The sequence below is a fragment of the Aulonocara stuartgranti genome (genome assembly GCF_965226115.1).
Source record: "Aulonocara stuartgranti genome assembly, chromosome: 6".
NCBI lineage: Eukaryota > Metazoa > Chordata > Actinopteri > Cichliformes > Cichlidae > Aulonocara > Aulonocara stuartgranti.
In genome coordinates this window covers 10,683,023-10,702,362 of record NC_138944.1, presented here as the reverse complement: position 1 = coordinate 10,702,362, position 19,340 = coordinate 10,683,023, and the positions used below count along the sequence as shown (strand labels likewise).

Sequence of the window (19,340 nt, the reverse complement as noted above, 5' to 3'; positions counted from 1 at the left end):
CCGTCTTACAGTTATATTATCAACCTATTACCCGGGGCAACTGTGCTCACTAGCCGACTGTACAGGTTGTCAAGACCTGAAAGAGAAGTAATGGAAAAGTACATTAGTGATTCCCTTGCTGCTGAAATCATCTTTGTCCATCTTTGATTAAACTTGTCTCTGCCCAGTAAAAGTTACCCTAGAACATGAAAGGTCAGGAGCCAACAGAGTGGTCAGAACAGGTTTTAGCTGGGAGACATGGAAAACATTCACAGTGTTTTCCATGTCTCCCAGCTAAAACCTGTCCTGACCACTCCGTTGGCTCCTGACCTTTTATTACATGTACTGTATAAGAGGCCCTGACCTGCCTTTTCCTTATGCTCAGATTTTGGCTGGAAAATTCCCTCACACAGAATGGTGAGCTGGCCTTGTGCGGAATGAGCCAGAGGATTGGAAATTTTTTGGAGTGTGTGGAAAGCCTTTGATGAGATTGTGCTCTTGCTACTGTTTTGACCCTTTTGGAGTTCTGTCTATTTCCCTGTAAATAGATGCATTGCCTTCGACTTGGAGTCCTGTGTTTGAATCTTGCTTGCACCTTGATCCCTTGACATTTGGATAATGTAACTTTTTCCACTTTCTCACGATAATATCCCCAATATGTGCCTGTAGTACATGAACTTTTTTTCTTTATTTTGGTGCTGTATCACAAAAATGTTTTATTTCCTTGTGGGATCAATAAAGGATGGGACCTATGCTTAGGCTGCTGCCCCCGCGACCCGGTCTCTGATAAAGCGGATGAAGATGGATGGGATGGATGGGATCAATAAAGTATCACAAGATATCACCACTTTAAAAGTACTGATTATGTGAAGTGTGTGAGTACTTCTTTCACCACTAAGTGGCACAAGTCATCCATTTAAAAATTTTTAAATCGCTTTCATCGGAAGACCAACTAATAATGTCCACTGCCCTCTGTGATGATAGTCTAGGCTTTCCTACTGTGTGTGTAATATTCTAACAATAGTTCATTTTAAGTTTCTGTTTTGATGAACAGAAACCAAGATGTGGAGACTTCCTGCTGATCACACTCTGCAAGAAGTTGTTTAAATGGCTTAAGAAGTAGAGAAGAAGAGAGATGAAAATGAAAAATAAATATAGATTACGTACATAAATCTATGTGTTTTAGAAGAAAAGAGTAGAAAAAAGCTCCTTCGCCTATGATCACGGTTATGAGTCTTGCATAGAGAAGTATCTATGCAAATGATTGTGATGACAAGTATGCTTGTAATGCAGTATCGTAATCAAGGGGATGGACACAAGCCTTCACAGTATTTTTTATTGCTTAGAATTAATTATCTGCACTGAAATTGTGCAAAACCACAAATTAAATTAAAGTAGCAACATAAGTATAAAGTGAGCAAAGTAGCAAAACCACATTCTGAGCACACCTGTTTGACAAAGAGAAGAATAATTGTGACTCTAAACACTGCGACCTCACTCCTATGTAGTAATTTTTTAAGTTTCTGGGATATTCAGTCCCTGTGCCAGCTAGCTTATCCACCACTAAAACATCCACTCAGTCCATCATGCCAACACAGCAACCAGCACCTTAGCAGTCTGAGCTTGAGCCAGTGGGTCCGGTTCCACCAGGATGTGTTGGACCCAGAGGAGCCAGCACCTGGTTTTCCTAGGCACCTAGAACCAGCACTCAAGGCTTCCATGTTGCAGGAGGCCAAGTCTCTTTGATGGCAGGCTTTGAAGGCTTTCTCTTTTGCCAGCCATCTCTGTCACTGGCCTCCAGATCTACTTTGTCTCTCCCACTGGCCTCGTGGCTGACCTCCAGACTTCCTTTGTCTGCAGCTACTGGTCTCACTTCTGAGTTTTGCACTGCGGCCTGGGCAGCCTCTTCTAGTTGCCGCGCTGGCCGCCTGAACATTTTGTATTGAAGGACTGAGTATTTCTTGCTGTTTTATTGTGTTTCAAACCTGTGTCTTGTTTTATGGCCAAGGAGAGCTCCAGGACAATTTTTGTTTTGTTTTGTTTCTGGACTCTGGCTTTTCCTTCAGTCCTGCCACTGCACCATGGTAACTTGTGCTCTTAACCTTCAAAGTGGATCTTGCACATAAATCCAAAATGATTTTAACACAATCTAACATTAGCGAATATTTGTTCAGTTATTGTCCTGTTTTATGATATTAGGCTGTAGTGCCCCTCAGTCGAAGGAAAATAAAATGCTATGTTACATTTACCAACTTCATAGGAACTGTTTTTAGTGTAAACCTCAGAATAATACTCACACAAATAATTCACAAGAAAAAAGTCAGTTTATTTACTACCAGTCTAATCAGTCTAAATGACAAGAGTTTCCACATTAAAAATGCAATTGTGCAAGGACTAAAAAAAATTGCTCAAAATGCAGAAGTGAAAGTCTTCTGCATCTATAACTTCTATGGGCGTCATTTATTCACAGGATTTCCTCTTAAGTTTTTATTTCTATGAAGCAAAGCAAAGATGTGGAGCTTTCAAAACCTGCTGTTGACCATCTGCAGTGAGTTATTTTAATGAGTACATTAGTAAAAAAGATGAAGACTAAAGATAAATCTAGACTAATTGTGTACTTAAATACTACTCCTGATTTTTTCTTTTCTTTACAGAGCAGTAACAATACTAGCTTGAATGCCTAAATGGAAAAAACAAAAAAAACAAAACAATGATCTTTATATTTTCTTTACGTTACAGTTGTTCTGAGGTGTGTGACCAGTGCAGTAGGGGTGATCCATGTGACTGGATATGTGGGGAGTATAGTTAAAGTTTCCTGTTCCTATGATGAGGGTTACGAGTCTTATGAGAAGTATCTGTGTAAGAACAACTGTGGTGACAGTGATGTTCTTGTTACAACATCGGAATCAAGGAAAAACAAATACAGGATCCATGATGACAAAACAGCACGAATCTTCACAACGACCATCTCTGATCTTCATTCTGAGGATGCTGGGAAATACTGGTGTGGAGTGACCATAACTGGAAAAGATATCTACACTGAAGTTGAGCTGAAATTAGTGCCAGGTAAACAGGGACTTCCAAAAAATGAATTATAGTTGAGTAAAATTCATATATAGAAGATGTTCATGATTGTAGAGCTTAAAGGTGAGAACAGATAAAATGTAACTGGTAAACAATTACTTGACTTTACTTAATTTTATTTATATAGTGCTAGGTCACAAAAACCAGTCTCCTCAAGGTACTTTACATTGTATAGTAAAGACTAGGGATGGGTATCGTAACCCGGTTCTTGTTGAGAACCGGTTCCCACTGTTTCAATTCCTTGGAATTGTTTGCCATTTTTGCAAACGATTCCCTTATCGATTCCAGTCGCCCCGAATGACGTCACCACGTTGCAGAACGCCATTTACCTGGCAGGAAACATGGCGCCTAAATGGCTCAAACGCTCAAAAGTTTGGTTATATTTTATGAGAACGGATGGTCTGGCTGGCTCAGATGCTGGCAGTTGTCGCTGCAGTCTACTGGTAGCGTCTCCTTTCAGGCCAGGATAGACGAATGTCACCGAGCAGTGACTAAGTTTGTGGTAAAAGGCTTGCACCCATTTGCCACAGCAGATGATTTTCGGTAAGTGAATGTGTTTAATTGTAGGCAGGGACATTACTGGATATTCTTGTGTAATTGCTACTGAATAATTTATGTTATACTTTATTATTGCTACAGAAGAATATTTATTTTATTATTTTACATTTACAATTTTTTTTCCTGGGGACCCTGTGACACCACATTGAAGAGCCGTAGGCTGTGGATCTCTTAAGATCTCACTGTCGGGTTTGTAAGGCCATGTTACTCCTATCTTGTTCAAAGAGAAGATATAAAACAAAGTTCTAAGCTATTCGACCTTAGTGTTCTCCTTTTTTAAAGAGAATCGATAAAGAATCGAATCGTTAAACAGAATCGAAAATGGAATCGGAATCGTGAAAATCTTATCAATACCCATCCCTAGTAAAGACATTATGTCTTTATGACATTCCTACAGTTTAACTAATTATTAAGATCTATCATTGATAGAGCTGGGTATCAGATATAGCAATTATGTTTGGTTTGTTTAAAATGTACTTGTTGCAGCATGTTGAATATAAAATATCATATCTCTATTCTCTATTCTTTTCTGATGCTCTTTACCTTCTTGACAGACAGATGCTGTGACACTGTGACTACAGTCCAAAGTTATGAGGGATACTCTGAGTCCATCAGTTGTCCATATGACTCTCAGTATCAGAACAACTTCAAGTACATCTGCAGAGGAAACCTGCCCTCCACATGTCTGCAGCAGGCACTAATCACCTCTAACAACAGAGAAAATCGACGATTCAGACTTGATGATGAAAAAATGTTAAGAAAGTTTACAGTGGCCATTAGCAATTTGACTCAAAGTGATTCAGGGTCATACCTCTGTGGTGTCCAAAGAAACTCTGACCTGGATGTTTTCTCTGCTGTTGAGCTGAAGGTCAAAGGTGTGAGGTTATAATTACATAATTACACTAACAAAAAGGAAATAATTTCTTCTAAAAGGCTCTCTAAGAAACTCTTTAAATTATTTGTCTCTTTCAATCTGGCAGAGTGGTGCTGCGTCAAGTCAACTAAAGTAACAGGTACTGCAGGGCATCCATTAACTCTGCAGTGCCCTTATCCTTCACAAAATCAAAATAACAGGAAGTTCCTCTGTAAAGGAGACCACCGCAACAGCTGCAGAGACATGGCGATGATTGAAAGCAGACTCACACTACGAGATGATATTTATTCCAACTCTTTCTCAGTGACGATCACAAAGATACAAGCGGATGATGCTGGGACATACTGGTGTGGGTCAGACTCACAATGGAGAGTTGGAAACCATGTTAAGATTCAGCTGTCAGTTGGTGAGATGAATACTTGTGTACACAAAAATAAAATGGCCAGAGCTGTAAGTAACATCCTTTTTTGCAGCCCAGTGTGTAAATATAGACTGTGCATGGTGGTTCAGTTTTTTTGTAGTGCCAAACATAGAACAAGAGGTTGGTGCAGTCCAGCAACTTAACACAACCAGAGTGAACTACTTTTTAGAAGTCATATTTTTACCCTAACACCAAACTATCATTTGAAGTTTTTAATCTTTATGTAGCTTATTTGTTAAAAAATTTTCTAAGATTATCTGGTTAATAAAAGTTTACAAACACTCCAATGCCATTTCAGATTCTGTACTTAGTTATATGAGCTAAAAGTGAATGCTGGAGGTTAAAGGTAATTATTAAAGTTCATAGAGCAGAGAGGGAAAAAAACAGGAAAACCAAATATTTATATTCTGTATTTAAATCATTTTAATCAGTGTTCCACTAAACTATATATCTAAATATAAAACCATAGATGTTAAGTGGTCTACTGACTATTTTAATGTATAAATTGACAAACAAAGAATCTGATTTCAGGTAAGTGAATAGTTTAAGAGTGAAAGCCAATCTGGATCTCTCTGAAACTGTTCACTCAATTTAAAATAGATTATTGTATTATGATGAAGTTTCTAAGAACATTGAAAGTCTTTTTCTTCAACAGTGTCTCCACAGCACACCAGCACTGTACCTTCCACAATGGAAATTCCAGGAAAAACTACAACACACAATAAAACTACAACTCAAAATAGACCTAATAAAGGTACAGTGTATACAATGTGTCTTTTAGTGTGTGCTGTACTGTTGATCAGTTATGTGAGATAGCTTATGGAGAGATAACGTACTTTATGGTTACAATTGGAAATAGTTATAGTTTTTTGAGTACAGTTTCAGCAAGTCCCCTGGGAGTGAATGTAGACCATGGTAAAATGAGTGTCAAAACAGCAGAGGGTCTATGTTTTATTAATAGATTTAAAAAAATAGATATAAAAAGAAAACTACCATCTGAGCCCACAGTTCAACTTGTCTTAGTGTAAAAAGGAAGTCTGTACTTTTACTGGGTTCTGTTTTGGTTTCTGCTTTTCAGATGCAGGGCAGTATGTGGTTTATGCTGTGCCCGCTGTGCTGCTGCTACTGATTTGTGCCCTTGTGGTTACAGTTTATCAATGCAAACATCAGAAAGTAAAAGGTATATTTTATGGGCAAATGTACTCAAATGTGCATGCAAAAAGAACACAACCATGTTTTATGCTGTGTGTTTTCAGACGGTAAAGCTGTCATGAACAGAAATGCAGAGAACGAAGAAGGTTTAGAGGAAGTGACGGCTGGTGCAGAAAATAACGTAAGGAAACTAAAGTCCAAAGCCTTAACAGTGTGCTCTATCTATGACAAGTCTCACTATGTACAAACAAGCAATGTTTTATTTTTCTTAAATGAGTTCAGTACAGTACTGTGCAAACGTCTTGAGCTATCCCTCATTTCTTGTAATTTTTGAAAGTTCTTCGGGCTTTCTGAATCTTAAAAGTCTTTATGAAATCTTCCTCAGACACTGGCTGCTTTTTCCCTCCTTCTCAGTCCAATCCCTTTATCTGACTATTTTCACAGTAAATGTTTTTAATATTATCGTTAAGCCACCTAACATTGACCCGTGAATCACAGACAGTGTTGGGAAGGTTACTTTTAAAATGTATTCCATTACAGAATACAGATTACATGCCCCAAAATGTATTCTGTAACGTATTCCGTTACGTTACTCAATGACAGTAACGTATTCTGAATACTTTGGATTACTTAATATATTATCATGCTTTTTACAACAACGTGAATGTACTATTGCTGTGTGATTTATTACTATTACTGAAGGTCCGCGACTCCGAACTGTAGTAAAGGGACCTCTGACTAATACAGCGGGGTCCCTGTTGGCTCGTAGCCGAAAAATAGCTTTACTTTGTTGTGTGAGTCAACTCTGCTTGCCAGAGACAGAGAGAGGCGTTGAAAGGCTGCTCCAACGGAACTTATTGTTTTCGGAGGAAAACACGAACACGGTGTACAGTCGAGTCTTAATAGCTTACTTACAACTGGGCTCGTCAGGCACTCTTCTCGGCTGAAGTGGTTATTATTATATTTACATGCTTCCAGCTCCCGTTTTTGCTCGATGACAACTCGTACCTTTCCACTCCCCTTTTTCCTCGCGCTCACAGACACATAATGTGTATGGCAGTCCATTCTCCCTGCAACACGGACTACACTGCCCATGATGCTACATTCTTTAGAGCTATGCTTGTAGCATTCTGCCTGTTAGCTTAGCACAACAACAACGAAAAGGCGCTCTCTCACCCAGGAAACACACAGTCGCAGAGAGAGAGAGAGCGTCGCCCTGTAACCATGGCAACCGTAACGCTGCCGCCTGGAACAACAGAACGTAGCTGTCAAACAAAACCCAAACAGTCCTGACCCGCAACAATATCAAACAGGAAAGTACCTGTCAAGCTCTCTAAGTTTGTGCAGCTTCCCCGCTTGAAAGGGATTGATGCATCTACCACAGGTGTTTAACTGGGTTTCACTCAATGACCAGGCAGATCTTTTGTTTTCCTTTTCTTTAATCTTCTTTTCGGCCACAGTCAGCCATAGGTGAAAAACCTTTAAATACAAACCAAAAAACCAAAATACAAATTATGTTTGTTATCACACATCTGCAAATATTGTAAACAATCCCAAACACATTTTCTTTTTTAAACACATCAATGCAGTGCGCAAGCTTTGTAGTACAATATTTACTTGAGTATTTTTAAATGCTCAAATTATGTAATTCACTAGCAATTGTACATACACCTTGAGAAATACTGCTTTCTATTAAAGTGCTAAATTAAATAATCAATCTGCATTAGAACTTGAGCAATAACAATAGTATTTATAACCAGCTTCTCTTAACCATATGCAAGCATTAACAGTCTTCCATATGCAGACCAACAATAAACAATGGTGCCGCTCGTAAACAGGCGACCAACTCACGGCACAGTGCTAATGCTACGTAAGCTAGCGGCAGCCGCGATTCTTTAGCAACTCGCTTCAAAGTCTTTTACCATAGTCAGCAACCATTCCCTTACCGGCTGCCTCCCTGGCTTTGTAGATACTTCAGTTCCACACAATATTCATGTTGGCAACAACTTATTGAAAGAATTATGCTGGGCTTTTCCCGAAAGTGGCAACTTCCTGTTGCTCCCCAGTTCGCCTTCTTTTTCCTTCCCGACAGAAACCCAGACACAAGATTAGTTCCGCCCTCCAGTCTGTCACGTTTACTTTTTTTCCTCAGGGCTCTCCACCTCCTACTCGGTTTGACTTGACACCTCCCACTCGATCTTCCCTTGGAACACAGGAGATCGCCAAGTTCACAAGCAAACCGCAGTTTAACTCATCCCATTTAAGCATGACACTGACGACTTGGTCCCATTTTGCTCCTCCACAGGTAACAGAACAACTAGACGTCTGACGTCTCTATGAAGGATGGTAGCTTGAGCCACTGGAGTCGCTCCTCTTGAACTAGAGCTTAAGTCCTCCGCCCTCAAGGACTTAGCCACAGAACCACTGTAACTTGGGCATACCCGGACATTGACGTCCCTCACAATACCCTTTTTGTCTGGATTAGTGCTGACAACTATGCCCATTTTGAAGTGCCCTCTCAGCGCATTCTGATCACTTAACCAGACGACATCTCCAACAGTGACATTTCTGTGTGCAGTGTGCCACTTGCTCCTTACAAACAAATTAGGGCCAGCAAGTTGGCTCCAGGACCTCCAAAACTTGCTCACGTCTGCCTGGATTGCTTGAAGTCTCTTATAGGGGTAAACGGAAAAGTCAAACATCTTGAAGTCCCCACTTTGAGATGCTCGACCAAGCAAAAGACTGTTGGGTGTGACGTAATGAATGCAACCTTCCCGACTCTGTACTCTGGCATCAATCGGGCGCTCATTTGCAAGGTTAGCTGCCACATGAAGAGCTGTCTGGAACTCACTGTAACTTAGCCCAGACTCCCTTCCAAGACTCTGGAGTGCTCTCTTCACAATGCGCACAGCAGCCTCAGCAGCTCCATTTCTATGTGGGGAATCAGCCGGATTTACTTTCCACATCCACTCTGTTCCATTCTTTGCTGCAGTCTCCTCCAAGACAAACTTATTCTGACTATCCAAGAATCCGTAAAGTTCCTTCAAGACAGACTTTGCTCCTACGAAATTAGTACCTGGGTCTGACCAGATCTTTCTTGGATGTCCTCTAATTGCTGTAAATCTCTGGTAAGCCATTAAGAAGCCTTCAGTCGACAAGGAATTTACTAACTCCGTGTGAATCGCTCTGCTGGCCATACAACAGAATACAACCCCCCAAACCTTTATCATGACTCTTTTCTTGATGTCATCCTTCACTTGGTAGGGTCCAAAGAGATCCACTGTTGTGAACTCAAAAGGTAAAGCAGGTTGAGTTCTTTCCGGAGGTAAGTCGCCCATTATTTGCCGGCAACTCTGTGCTTTTGCTTTCCGGCAAACCACACAACCATCCACAACTTTTTGAGCAATCCTTCTCCCTCTTATGACCCACGCTTTCTTCCTCATTCTGAGCAGGGTCCCAGCAACTCCCTCATGACTCTCATTGTGGGCCTCCCGAGCCAACAGTGTAGAGATCCAAGCATCATAAGCCAAGATGGGAACACTAACCTGGTCTTTCTTAAAAGCTTGCACTCGGCCACCACAAACAAAGAGCCCAGAGCTTGGGTCTTTGTATACAACCAGTCTATCTGTAGTAGTGCTTGGGAAGACAGCGCTGTCTTGTGCTGCAAGGAAGATGTCTCGTAGGGCATCTTCACGTTCCTTCACCGAAATTACTCCTACCAACGGGACTGCCTCCCACTTTGGGTCATTAGCAGCTGGATGTCCCCCAAGAAACTTTCTAGCTGCTCTCCAAGTCCAAGCAACTGATCTAACTAATCGAGTTAGGTCACTGAACCGCTTGACATCTACAAGGTTCTTGATGACTGACCCCGCAGGTGGCCTTCGCTGCTCTCCCTGGGCCTCAGCAGCCCAACTTCGCTTTTCTTCTTGCCCTTTTATCTCGGCCCTTGTCAAGGCAGCGACAAACGCCTTTCTTTGCAGCTTATTGACGTTTTCTTTGGCAGTGGCGGCTAACTCTTTAGCTGACCTGACTGGCCACTCGCACATCGGCAAACTCAAGAACTTTGGACCATTTTGCCATTCTGAGTCTTCATCTAGATCCCTGGGACTAGCTCCTCTTGTAACTACATCCGCAATGTTCTGAGGGCCAGGAACCCACCACCAATCTTGAATCCTTGTGCTGCTCTGTATTTCTCCAATCCTATTTGCAAAAAAGGTCTGGTACCCATAGCTCTCCCGCTGTATTGCCCCAATGACGGTTTGGCTATCGACAAAGTGATACCACCTCTCAACCTGAATCCGGCTTTGCGCCTCAAAGTATTTCTTTAGGCGTGAGCCAAACACTGCCCCACACAGCTCTGCTTTGACAACATCCCCTTTGTGGTCCAATGGAGTTAACTTAGCTTTGGACTCCACCAACCTGATGATTGTGCCCTGATCTGAATTCCACCTTAAGTACAACACTGCCCCATAGGCTTGCTCACTTCCATCGGAGAAAGTAATTGCCCAGGGTTCTTCGGTGAAGCACGGGGGAGTTAGCGCCCTTGCAAATGTGACTTTGCTGAGCTGGGCATACTCCTCAAAAAGCCTAATGGCGTCCTCCCTCAGGGCATCTGAGAGCGCCATATCCCAAGTGTCCTTGACCAAGCAGCTTTCTACTTTTGTCTCTTGGAATGCCCTGCGAACTAAGATTGCTCCTTTCTGCTTTGCAGGAGTGACCAAACCGACTGGATCATACAACCCTGACACTTGACTGAGAAGCTCTCTTCGTGTCAGTGGGTTTGGCGTGTGGGTCTTAATCTGCTCCTGGGCAAGGTCTTGGCCAACTCGCATCTTTTTCTTCCTCTTGGAGAAGTTGATTGCTACCATGACATGAAGCTTGTCTTCTTCCACTATGTAACCCAGACCAAGAGCTTTGTTTTCTTCGTCACGCATTTGGTTTGGTAGGACAATGGTTTTCATTCTTGTTTTCTCACCCTCATCATTGCGCTTCCTCCTCCCACTTTGACCAGACAAGACCCAAGGTTTCAGCTCAAATCCTCCAGCCTTTAGGATCTGCTCAATGTTCTCCGTAATGACTTTTAGTTGGTTCATGTCATTGTGAGAGGTAAGGATGTCGTCGACATAGCTGTCTTGCTGGAGTACACGACGTTCCTCCTTGAGGTGGGAAAAGATAGAAAGGCTGGCAGTTTCACGCATTGCCAGCTGTGCAATGCATCCTGCCGGTTTATCTCCAATGTTCACCCTTGTGATGGCATATTCCTCTAGCTCGTCATCCTCAGAGTCCCGTCAGAGGAACCTATGCAGATGCATCTCTTTGTCTTCTAACCAAACTGAATTGTACATCTTTTTTATGTCACCAAGGGCTCCGTACACTCCGCCCCTGAATCTGAGGAGAACTGCTCGAATCTGGTTGAGGACATCTGGACCCTTTATTAGCAGGTCGTTCAAGCTCACACCTCTAAACCTCTGGCTGCTATTCCACACAAGCCTCACTGGAGTTGTAACAGAGTGGGGATTCGGAGCAATGAGGTGGCTCACGTACCACACTGGCCCATCCCAGTTACTGATCATGTCCTTGGACAACTTGACTGCGGCTCCACGCTCCACCATGTCATGCACCTGAGCGGCATAAGCAGCTTTCCATTCAGGCTCCTTGGCCAATTGTTTCTCTGTCCGGAGGAATGTGCTCTCAACTCCTTTTTTGTTATCTGGTAAGGATACTGGATCTTCAGCCCAAGGGTATCTGGTATGCCAGTGTGGCTCGTCGCTGTGGCCATCACCCGTGACATAGGTGAGTCCTTCTCTTATTATTTCAAGCTCTCTCTCCTCGGCCAGTGTCATTTCTTTCCCACCTGGCTGGCAATTTCCGCAACGACAACCCCCACACTTTGGCTCACATGCAGCACCAATACTATCCCACTTCCACCACTCTAAGAATCCTCGACTGGTGGTTGAGGTACTTGACCTCTGAAGCTTAGCAGGAACATGCTTCCTTGTTGAAGACTGGTCCGAGGCCTCGCCAATGAGCTCCTCATACTTGACAGCTGCTGCTCTCATTGACCTGGCAAAGTGTGTCTTGGACATGTGGGCAGAGACAGTAAGCTCCTCGAAGAGCTCAGGGTGAGTTCCCCCAACTGTCTTTCCAAGTGGCCCATCCCATAACACAAGGTCACCGATGACTCTGCTCCTCTGAGGCGCCAGCCGACCTTCTTTATGACTTATAAGCAGATGAATGTCTTTCGGTCTTACAAGATCGTTGAGTGGTACATCCGGAAAGAACCTTTGTAGCTGACTCGGTGTGACATGTTTGTGGACTTCTGCTATGCTGTCGAGTCCATAGCAGACCAGTTGGTGTGACCTAAGGGTGCCTCCAGGCGTTCTGACTCGGATCTTTAAAAGATACCGCCTTGTTCTCACGTGCGTTTTCATTGCCCCTACTCCATGAACAACCAGAGTGATTTCTTCACTTCTTAGGTTAAGACTGCTTGCAGCTCTGTGGGTTATATAGTTGGTGTCAGAAGCCAGGTCAATTAATGTCCCAATCTTTTGCCCAGCATTAGCTGTGACCTCAAGGAGCATCATGATTACTGGCAGCTCTCGAAGCCCACCTTCAAACAGGAGGCTTGGCTTCTCCTTGGTGGTGCTGCATGCCCTAGATGCAGTGTTTGAAAACGCATCCCTGCATTTTCTTGCCAGTTCAGGTGACAGTTTTCTGAGGAACTCCTCCTGATCCTCCGTACATTTCCTGCTGACCTTTCCTCCCTCTGGATCAGATCTGTTTTGCCTCCCTGCTGCACTCCCCTTCCTCACCTCAGCATTAGGGCATAGGTAGTAATGGTGCTCCGCAGCGCGTGCTTCTTTGCAGCCTGGGTTTTTGCACAGATAAGCGGGTTTGCAGTATGACCCATTGTCATGAACCTCGAGACAACTCCAGCATGCGCCTAGTTTCTTAATTGCGGCCTTCTTTTCTGCAAGCTTTAATGTCTTAAATTGCCTGCAGAAGTAGAGTTTCTTTTTATGCTTTCCATCACCGCAGACCACACACCCTTCATCACTACCTGATTTGGTGAATTTGGTTCTGGAATGTTTCAGCTCCACTCTTTCTCGCTTACTTGGCTCTTCCTCTCTCAGATGATCAAGCTGTTCATATATGGTTTCTTGCTCTTTGAGGAATTCCAGAAGACTATCAAATCGTTTTTCTGGGGTGACCGTGTTTCTACTGTCAGCAACATAAATAAGCCACTCCTTTTTGAGTGTTTCCGGAAGTTTACTTTCGATTGACTTTGTCACCAGTGGGTTTTTTATGGCCCCCGTGTCACCAAGGTCAACCAGGTCTTGAAGCGCTTTCTCCACAGCTTGAATTAATTCCACTATTTTTCTTGGCTGGTGGCTCTTAACAGCTGGCATCCTCTGTAACTCCTCCACTATTTCAATAGCAATTGATGTTTGATTGCCGAACCGATTCTCCAAAACACGAAAGATGTCGTCTGCAGTGTTGTAAGTGGTGAGTCGAAGTTCTTTCGTTATTTTCTCATCCACACTATCAAGTAGCTGAAACTTTTTGATCTCTTTCGAACCAGATGGCTCCGCCTGCCCCTGAAGAACCTCCCATTCCTTCTTCCATCTGTGGAAGTCTCGTTTATTTCCAAGAAACTTAGGAAGTGCTGTTGGTTTCAGCTTGATGATTGGCATGGGGCAGCTGGAGGTAACTGGCAATGATGACAGGTGATCGGCATCCTCCTTTATTCTCATTTCCAGAAAGTCAGCTTTTCTGGAAACCAGCCTGGGGACGCCGAGTTCCAGCCTCTGTATGTTGCTTTGAAGATCTCTCCGAATACCTGATGGGATCCAATGCTTCCACTTGCTATACCTCTCCTTTGCCACTCCCACCAATTCTTTCAGGTGGCCAAGAACGAAATCATACACTTCATAATTACCGTCAGGCGTAATGGCAGCAACATGATCACACTCAGCCTCTGCTGCCTGTAGTGCTGTGGACAATTCTGCACTTCCAAAGTTGGCCCAGAGAGCCTCTCTGACTAGGGTTTTTATTTCCTTCAGTTTTAACTCACATTCACTTGCAGTCTTTGCTAAGTCGGCTCTCTGCTGTTCTGTCAGCACAGCTGCTTCACTTGTGTCAGGCTTTGCCTCTAGCTCCGTGATGAAACCGGCCTCTAGATCATCATTGGCCTCCATGACTTTCTCTGCTTCCATTGTCAGTCTATTGAAACTGTCTTTGAGTTCTTCTTCAGTCATATCCTCATGCGTCCTCGTAATGCTATTAACCAGACGAGAGAATGATCTCTTGGCTGTTGCCCTCACTCCTTTGAGTTGTTCAACTGACTTTCCAGCAGCTTGGTCTGCCATTTTTGTGTGCTCAGTTTGAACTGGGGTTTATTTACTAATGGGAATGGCACATGCAACTTGAGGGATTCTCCGAATTTCCTCTTTGCACTAATTATTCCCTTATCCCAGGACTAAAGGTCATTTTTCCCAGATTTGATTTCCCGGTTTTTCACTGTCAAGCTCTCTAAGTTTGTGCAGCTTCCCCGCTTGAAAGGGATTGATGCATCTACCACAGGTGTTTAACTGGGTTTCACTCAATGACCAGGCAGATCTTTTGTTTTCCTTTTCTTTAATCTTCTTTTCGGCCACAGTCAGCCATAGGTGAAAAACCTTTAAATACAAACCAAAAAACCAAAATACAAATTATGTTTGTTATCACACATCTGCAAATATTGTAAACAATCCCAAACACATTTTCTTTTTTAAACACATCAATGCAGTGCGCAAGCTTTGTAGTACAATATTTACTTGAGTATTTTTAAATGCTCAAATTATGTAATTCACTAGCAATTGTACATACACCTTGAGAAATACTGCTTTCTATTAAAGTGCTAAATTAAATAATCAATCTGCATTAGAACTTGAGCAATAACAATAGTATTTATAACCAGCTTCTCTTAACCATATGCAAGCATTAACAGTCTTCCATATGCAGACCAACAATAAACAATGGTGCCGCTCGTAAACAGGCGACCAACTCACGGCACAGTGCTAATGCTACGTAAGCTAGCGGCAGCCGCGATTCTTTAGCAACTCGCTTCAAAGTCTTTTACCATAGTCAGCAACCATTCCCTTACCGGCTGCCTCCCTGGCTTTGTAGATACTTCAGTTCCACACAATATTCATGTTGGCAACAACTTATTGAAAGAATTATGCTGGGCTTTTCCCGAAAGTGGCAACTTCCTGTTGCTCCCCAGTTCGCCTTCTTTTTCCTTCCCGACAGAAACCCAGACACAAGATTAGTTCCGCCCTCCAGTCTGTCACGTTTACTTTTTTTCCTCAGGGCTCTCCACCTCCTACTCGGTTTGACTTGACAGTACCGCAGTGTAATCCATTTATTTCAACAAAGTAACTGTATTCTGAATACCACCTTTTTAAACGGTAACTGTAATGGAATACAGTTACTCATATTTTGTATTTTAAATACGTAACGGTGGTACATGTATTCCGTTACTCCCCAACACTGATCACAGAAGCATAAAAAATGCATCAAACTCATGGGGTGAGCCTGTCAAGAAGTCATTCTCAATCGAAGGAAACAGAAAAGGCAGAGGTATGCCAAATTATCCAAGAACTGGACTGACAATTAGTGACTATAAGTCTTATGGGATGATAAATTTTATAAGAAAATTATGAATGTGTTTCAAACTGTCATCAGTAGGTGCAGGGGAGGTACGGAGAGAACAGTACAACAGTACTCTCTGTTGTTGTTTGGGGCTGAATTCAAACAAGTGGTCTTTGGGATCTTATTAACATTGATGGAATTATGAACACAGAAAATCACCATCAGATTTTGATCTATCGTTCAATACCATCTGGAAATAATTCTAACAAAAGGTCATTTGTCAGCATGATAATGATCCCAATCCCAACAATGATCAGGTAGAGTTTCACGATATACCAAATCAGCTTTTATTATTCATGGTTTTTGTTATTTTACTGATAGCAAACTGATGTTTGAATCTTTCATTCAGATTCATCCACAATGTTACTATCCATCCATCCATCTTCATCCGCTTTGTCCAGGGCCGGGTCGCGGGGGCAGCAGCCTAAGCAAAGAGGCCCAGACCTCCCTCTCCCCAGCCACCTCCTCCAGCTTATCCGGGGGAATACCAAGGCGTTCCCAGGCCAGCCGAGAGATATAATCTCTCCAGCGTGTCCTGGGTCTGCCCCGGGGCCTCCTCCCGGTGGGACATGCCTGGAACACCTCACCCAGGAGGCGCCCAGGGGGCATCCTTGTCAGATGACCGAACCACCTCAGCTGGCTCCTTTCGATGTGGAGCAGCAGCTGCTCTACTCTGAGCCCCTCCCGGATGGCCGAACTTCTCACCCTATCTCTAAGGGAGAGGCCAGCCACCCTTCGGAGGAAGCTCATTTCTGCCGCTTGTATCCGCGATCTCGTTCTTTCAGTCACTACCCACAGCTCGTGGCCATAGGTCAGGGTAGGGACGTAGATCGACCGGTAAATTGAGAGCTTCGCTTTTACACTCAGCTCCCTCTTCACCACGACGGACCGGTGCAGCGTCCGCATTACTGCAGCTGCAGCCCCAATCCATCTGTCGATCTCCGGCTTCCTTCTCCCATCACTCGCGAACAAGACCCCGAGATACTTGAACTCCTCCACTTGGGGCAGGAACTCATCCCCGACCCGGAGTGGGCACTCCACCCTTTTCCGGCTGAGAACCATGGCCTCAGATTTGGAGGTGCTGATCCTCATTCCCGCTGCTTCACACTCGGCTGCGAACCGTTCCAGTGCGAGCTGGAGGCCCTCACCCGATGAAGCCAACAGAACCACATCATCTGCAAAAATCAGAGATGAGATTCTGAGGCCACCAAAGCGAAAGCCCTCCTCCACTTGGCTGTGCCTAGAAATCCTGTCCATAAAAATTATGAACAGAACCGGAGACAAAGGGCAGCCCTGGCGGAGCCCATCACCCACCGGGAACGAGTCCGACTTATTGCCAGCAATGCGAACCAAGCTCTTGCAACGGTTGTATAGGGATCGAATGGCCCGTAGCAATGGGCCAGACACCCCATATTCCCGCAACACCTCCCACAGGACACCCCGAGGGACACGGTCGAATGCCTTCTCCAAGTCCACAAAACACATGTAGACTGGTTGGGCAAACTCCCATGCACCCTCAAGTATCCTGGAGAGGATAAAGAGCTGGTCCAGTGTTCCGCGACCTGGACGAAAACCGCATTGTTCCTCCTGTATCCGAGGTTCGACTAACGGACGAACTCTCCTTTCCAGCACCCTGGCATAGACTTTCCCAGGGAGGCTGAGGAGTGTGATCCCCCCTGTAGTTGGAACACACCCTCCGGTCCCACAATGTTACTATTCAGTACTAATATATGATAAAATGAGGAAGTTATCACATTCAAAATCACCATCATCACTTAAACGCTTTTCGATCTGTTCTTCATTACCATAAAGAAACCGCATGATAGTGATTAGATGACACAAAACTTTGATGCTCATCTTGAAATTGTGGCAGGAATTCTCAAAATGTACGATGGCTGAGTGCCAATTAACCCACATAGACAGATTGGACAAACTTAGTGAGTGAGTAAGCGAACAACCAGTGATCAGCAATACTTAACAGTTTTAGGGAGATATAATTAGCTAAGATGTTAAAACAGAAGAGGGAAAAAAAGAGAAGTTCTCCCTTGGTTGGTTTTGCACTTCTGTAGTGTGAAATTAACCATTGACTAAAGAAATATAGCGCATTCGCTCATTGAAGTATTTGGGGGTAGCATGAAATGTTATTGAGGACAGCCACTGGCCCACAGGCTACACTTAGAGAGCCGAACTTTACACTGTCTATGTGGTTTAGCTTACAATGTGTGAAAAGCATCTAATTTGAGATTTTTAAAATTCTTTTGACCTTAAAACTAAACTATGTAATTTATTTGCAGCAATATTTGAAGCATCATCTGTTTTTGTAATTTTTCTATCAGAATTCAAATTGTTAAAAAATGTTTGCTTTAAAAAATGACATAACATCATGTGTTGTTCATTGGTCTCTGAATAGATCTACGGAAATGAAGAAGTTGTGAGGTACAAACAACAGAGTGCCTGTAACAACTATGACGATGCAGGTGAAGATGAACCAGACTATGAAAACTTCACAACATCTGAAGAAGTTTACTGTAATGAAAATTTCCACAGAAGATAAACAGAGTATGCATTTCATGTCAAAATGTGGGTTTCACCTATATAGATTTTAACTTGTTTGATTTCTCTTTAACTGTTGAACAACAAATTTTAATGAACAGCCTTCTCTTTGTCACACTGAAAAGCTCTTTATGCGTGTGTAGCTTGACTTGTTTTTATAGCTTAATTTTTATTGTTTAGTGTTTTTTCTGACGTTGTGGAAAAACTCAAACTAAATTACTAAGATGAGAGCAAAGTAAATAAATAGCAAGCAAAATGAAATCTAATGTTGTTTCATATAGTAATAAGTTCAACAATATGTTTAACTGTTTCTGCCTTATTTGAGCTGCAACATTGTTACATTCTGGTCATTCAAAGTATTTGGATTTAAATAGAGCAGTAAAACATAAAAGGTTACAGTTTGGAGTTTTCATTTTATGATGCTTTTTTCTGTTTGTTGCAAATGGAGCTGGATAATGGATACGATTTTACAGAAAAAAAAAGCAAACAATCAGGGTGCAATTCTTCATAAGATGTCATATAACTGTCCAATGAGGGCAAAAGAGTAGTAGGTTTTTTTTCCTTCAGACAAGCCAGAAACCACTTCAAAAAACAGTTTTAGTGTCACTGCTTAGTGTGTCACACTGAGCCCTCTGCTGGTGCTGTTTTAGCTTAACACCAAATACAGTAATTGTGTTGCAGAAATTGAGACAAGATTTCAGATTGCATAACTTGTTAACAGGTATTAAGATTCGTGCATATTTATTGAAAAACTTTAATTTTTATGTTTTGATATTCTTAGAAATGCCATACTTAATGTTATAACCTTTTTTAATCACTAATTACAGTTAAACACACTAAACATAGGATTTGATGGATCACATCAAATAATAGGTTATGGACCTTTTAGTAAGAGCAAAAATAACTTTATTCTATATTCTTGCGTGAACATTTTGGACTTTCCAGACAGAAACAAACATGACAAAAATAAACATGTTCCTCTTTTTCGATAAATCTTTCCATGAAATTCGGAAATGGCAGTCGTGG

The 19,340-nt window shown here is 42.7% G+C and overlaps 1 protein-coding gene across 3 annotated transcripts; it reads left to right on the top strand.

Moving 5' to 3' along the window:
- The first annotated feature begins 2,416 nt into the window (after nucleotides 1-2,416).
- Nucleotides 2,417-18,710, top strand: LOC309708473 (polymeric immunoglobulin receptor-like). Of its 3 annotated transcripts, XM_082536564.1 has the most exons (9): nucleotides 2,417-2,527; nucleotides 2,719-3,045; nucleotides 4,176-4,496; nucleotides 4,602-4,634; nucleotides 4,713-4,901; nucleotides 5,572-5,670; nucleotides 5,995-6,096; nucleotides 6,173-6,249; nucleotides 18,172-18,710. In XM_082536564.1, the coding sequence occupies exons 1-9, from the start codon at nucleotides 2,491-2,493 to the stop codon at nucleotides 18,313-18,315; spliced, it is 1,329 nt and encodes a 442-aa protein (XP_082392690.1). In that variant the 5' UTR covers nucleotides 2,417-2,490; the 3' UTR covers nucleotides 18,316-18,710. The 3 variants fall into 3 exon arrangements, with proteins under 3 accessions (XP_082392690.1, XP_082392689.1, XP_082392691.1); XM_082536563.1 differs by having other exon boundaries at nucleotides 4,602-4,901; XM_082536565.1 differs by lacking the exon at nucleotides 5,572-5,670 and having other exon boundaries at nucleotides 4,602-4,901.
- Nucleotides 18,711-19,340: the final 630 nt, after the last annotated feature.

Excerpts from the sequence above, each read along its gene's own strand:
- LOC309708473 (XM_082536563.1), top strand. The coding sequence starts at position 2,491 with ATGTGGAGCTTTCAAAACCTGCTGTTGACCATCTGCA. Across the intron at positions 5,671-5,994 it reads TCAAAATAGACCTAATAAAG|ATGCAGGGCAGTATGTGGTT; the intron begins GTACAGTGTATA and ends TCTGCTTTTCAG. Across the intron at positions 6,250-18,171 it reads CGGCTGGTGCAGAAAATAAC|ATCTACGGAAATGAAGAAGT; the intron begins GTAAGGAAACTA and ends GTCTCTGAATAG.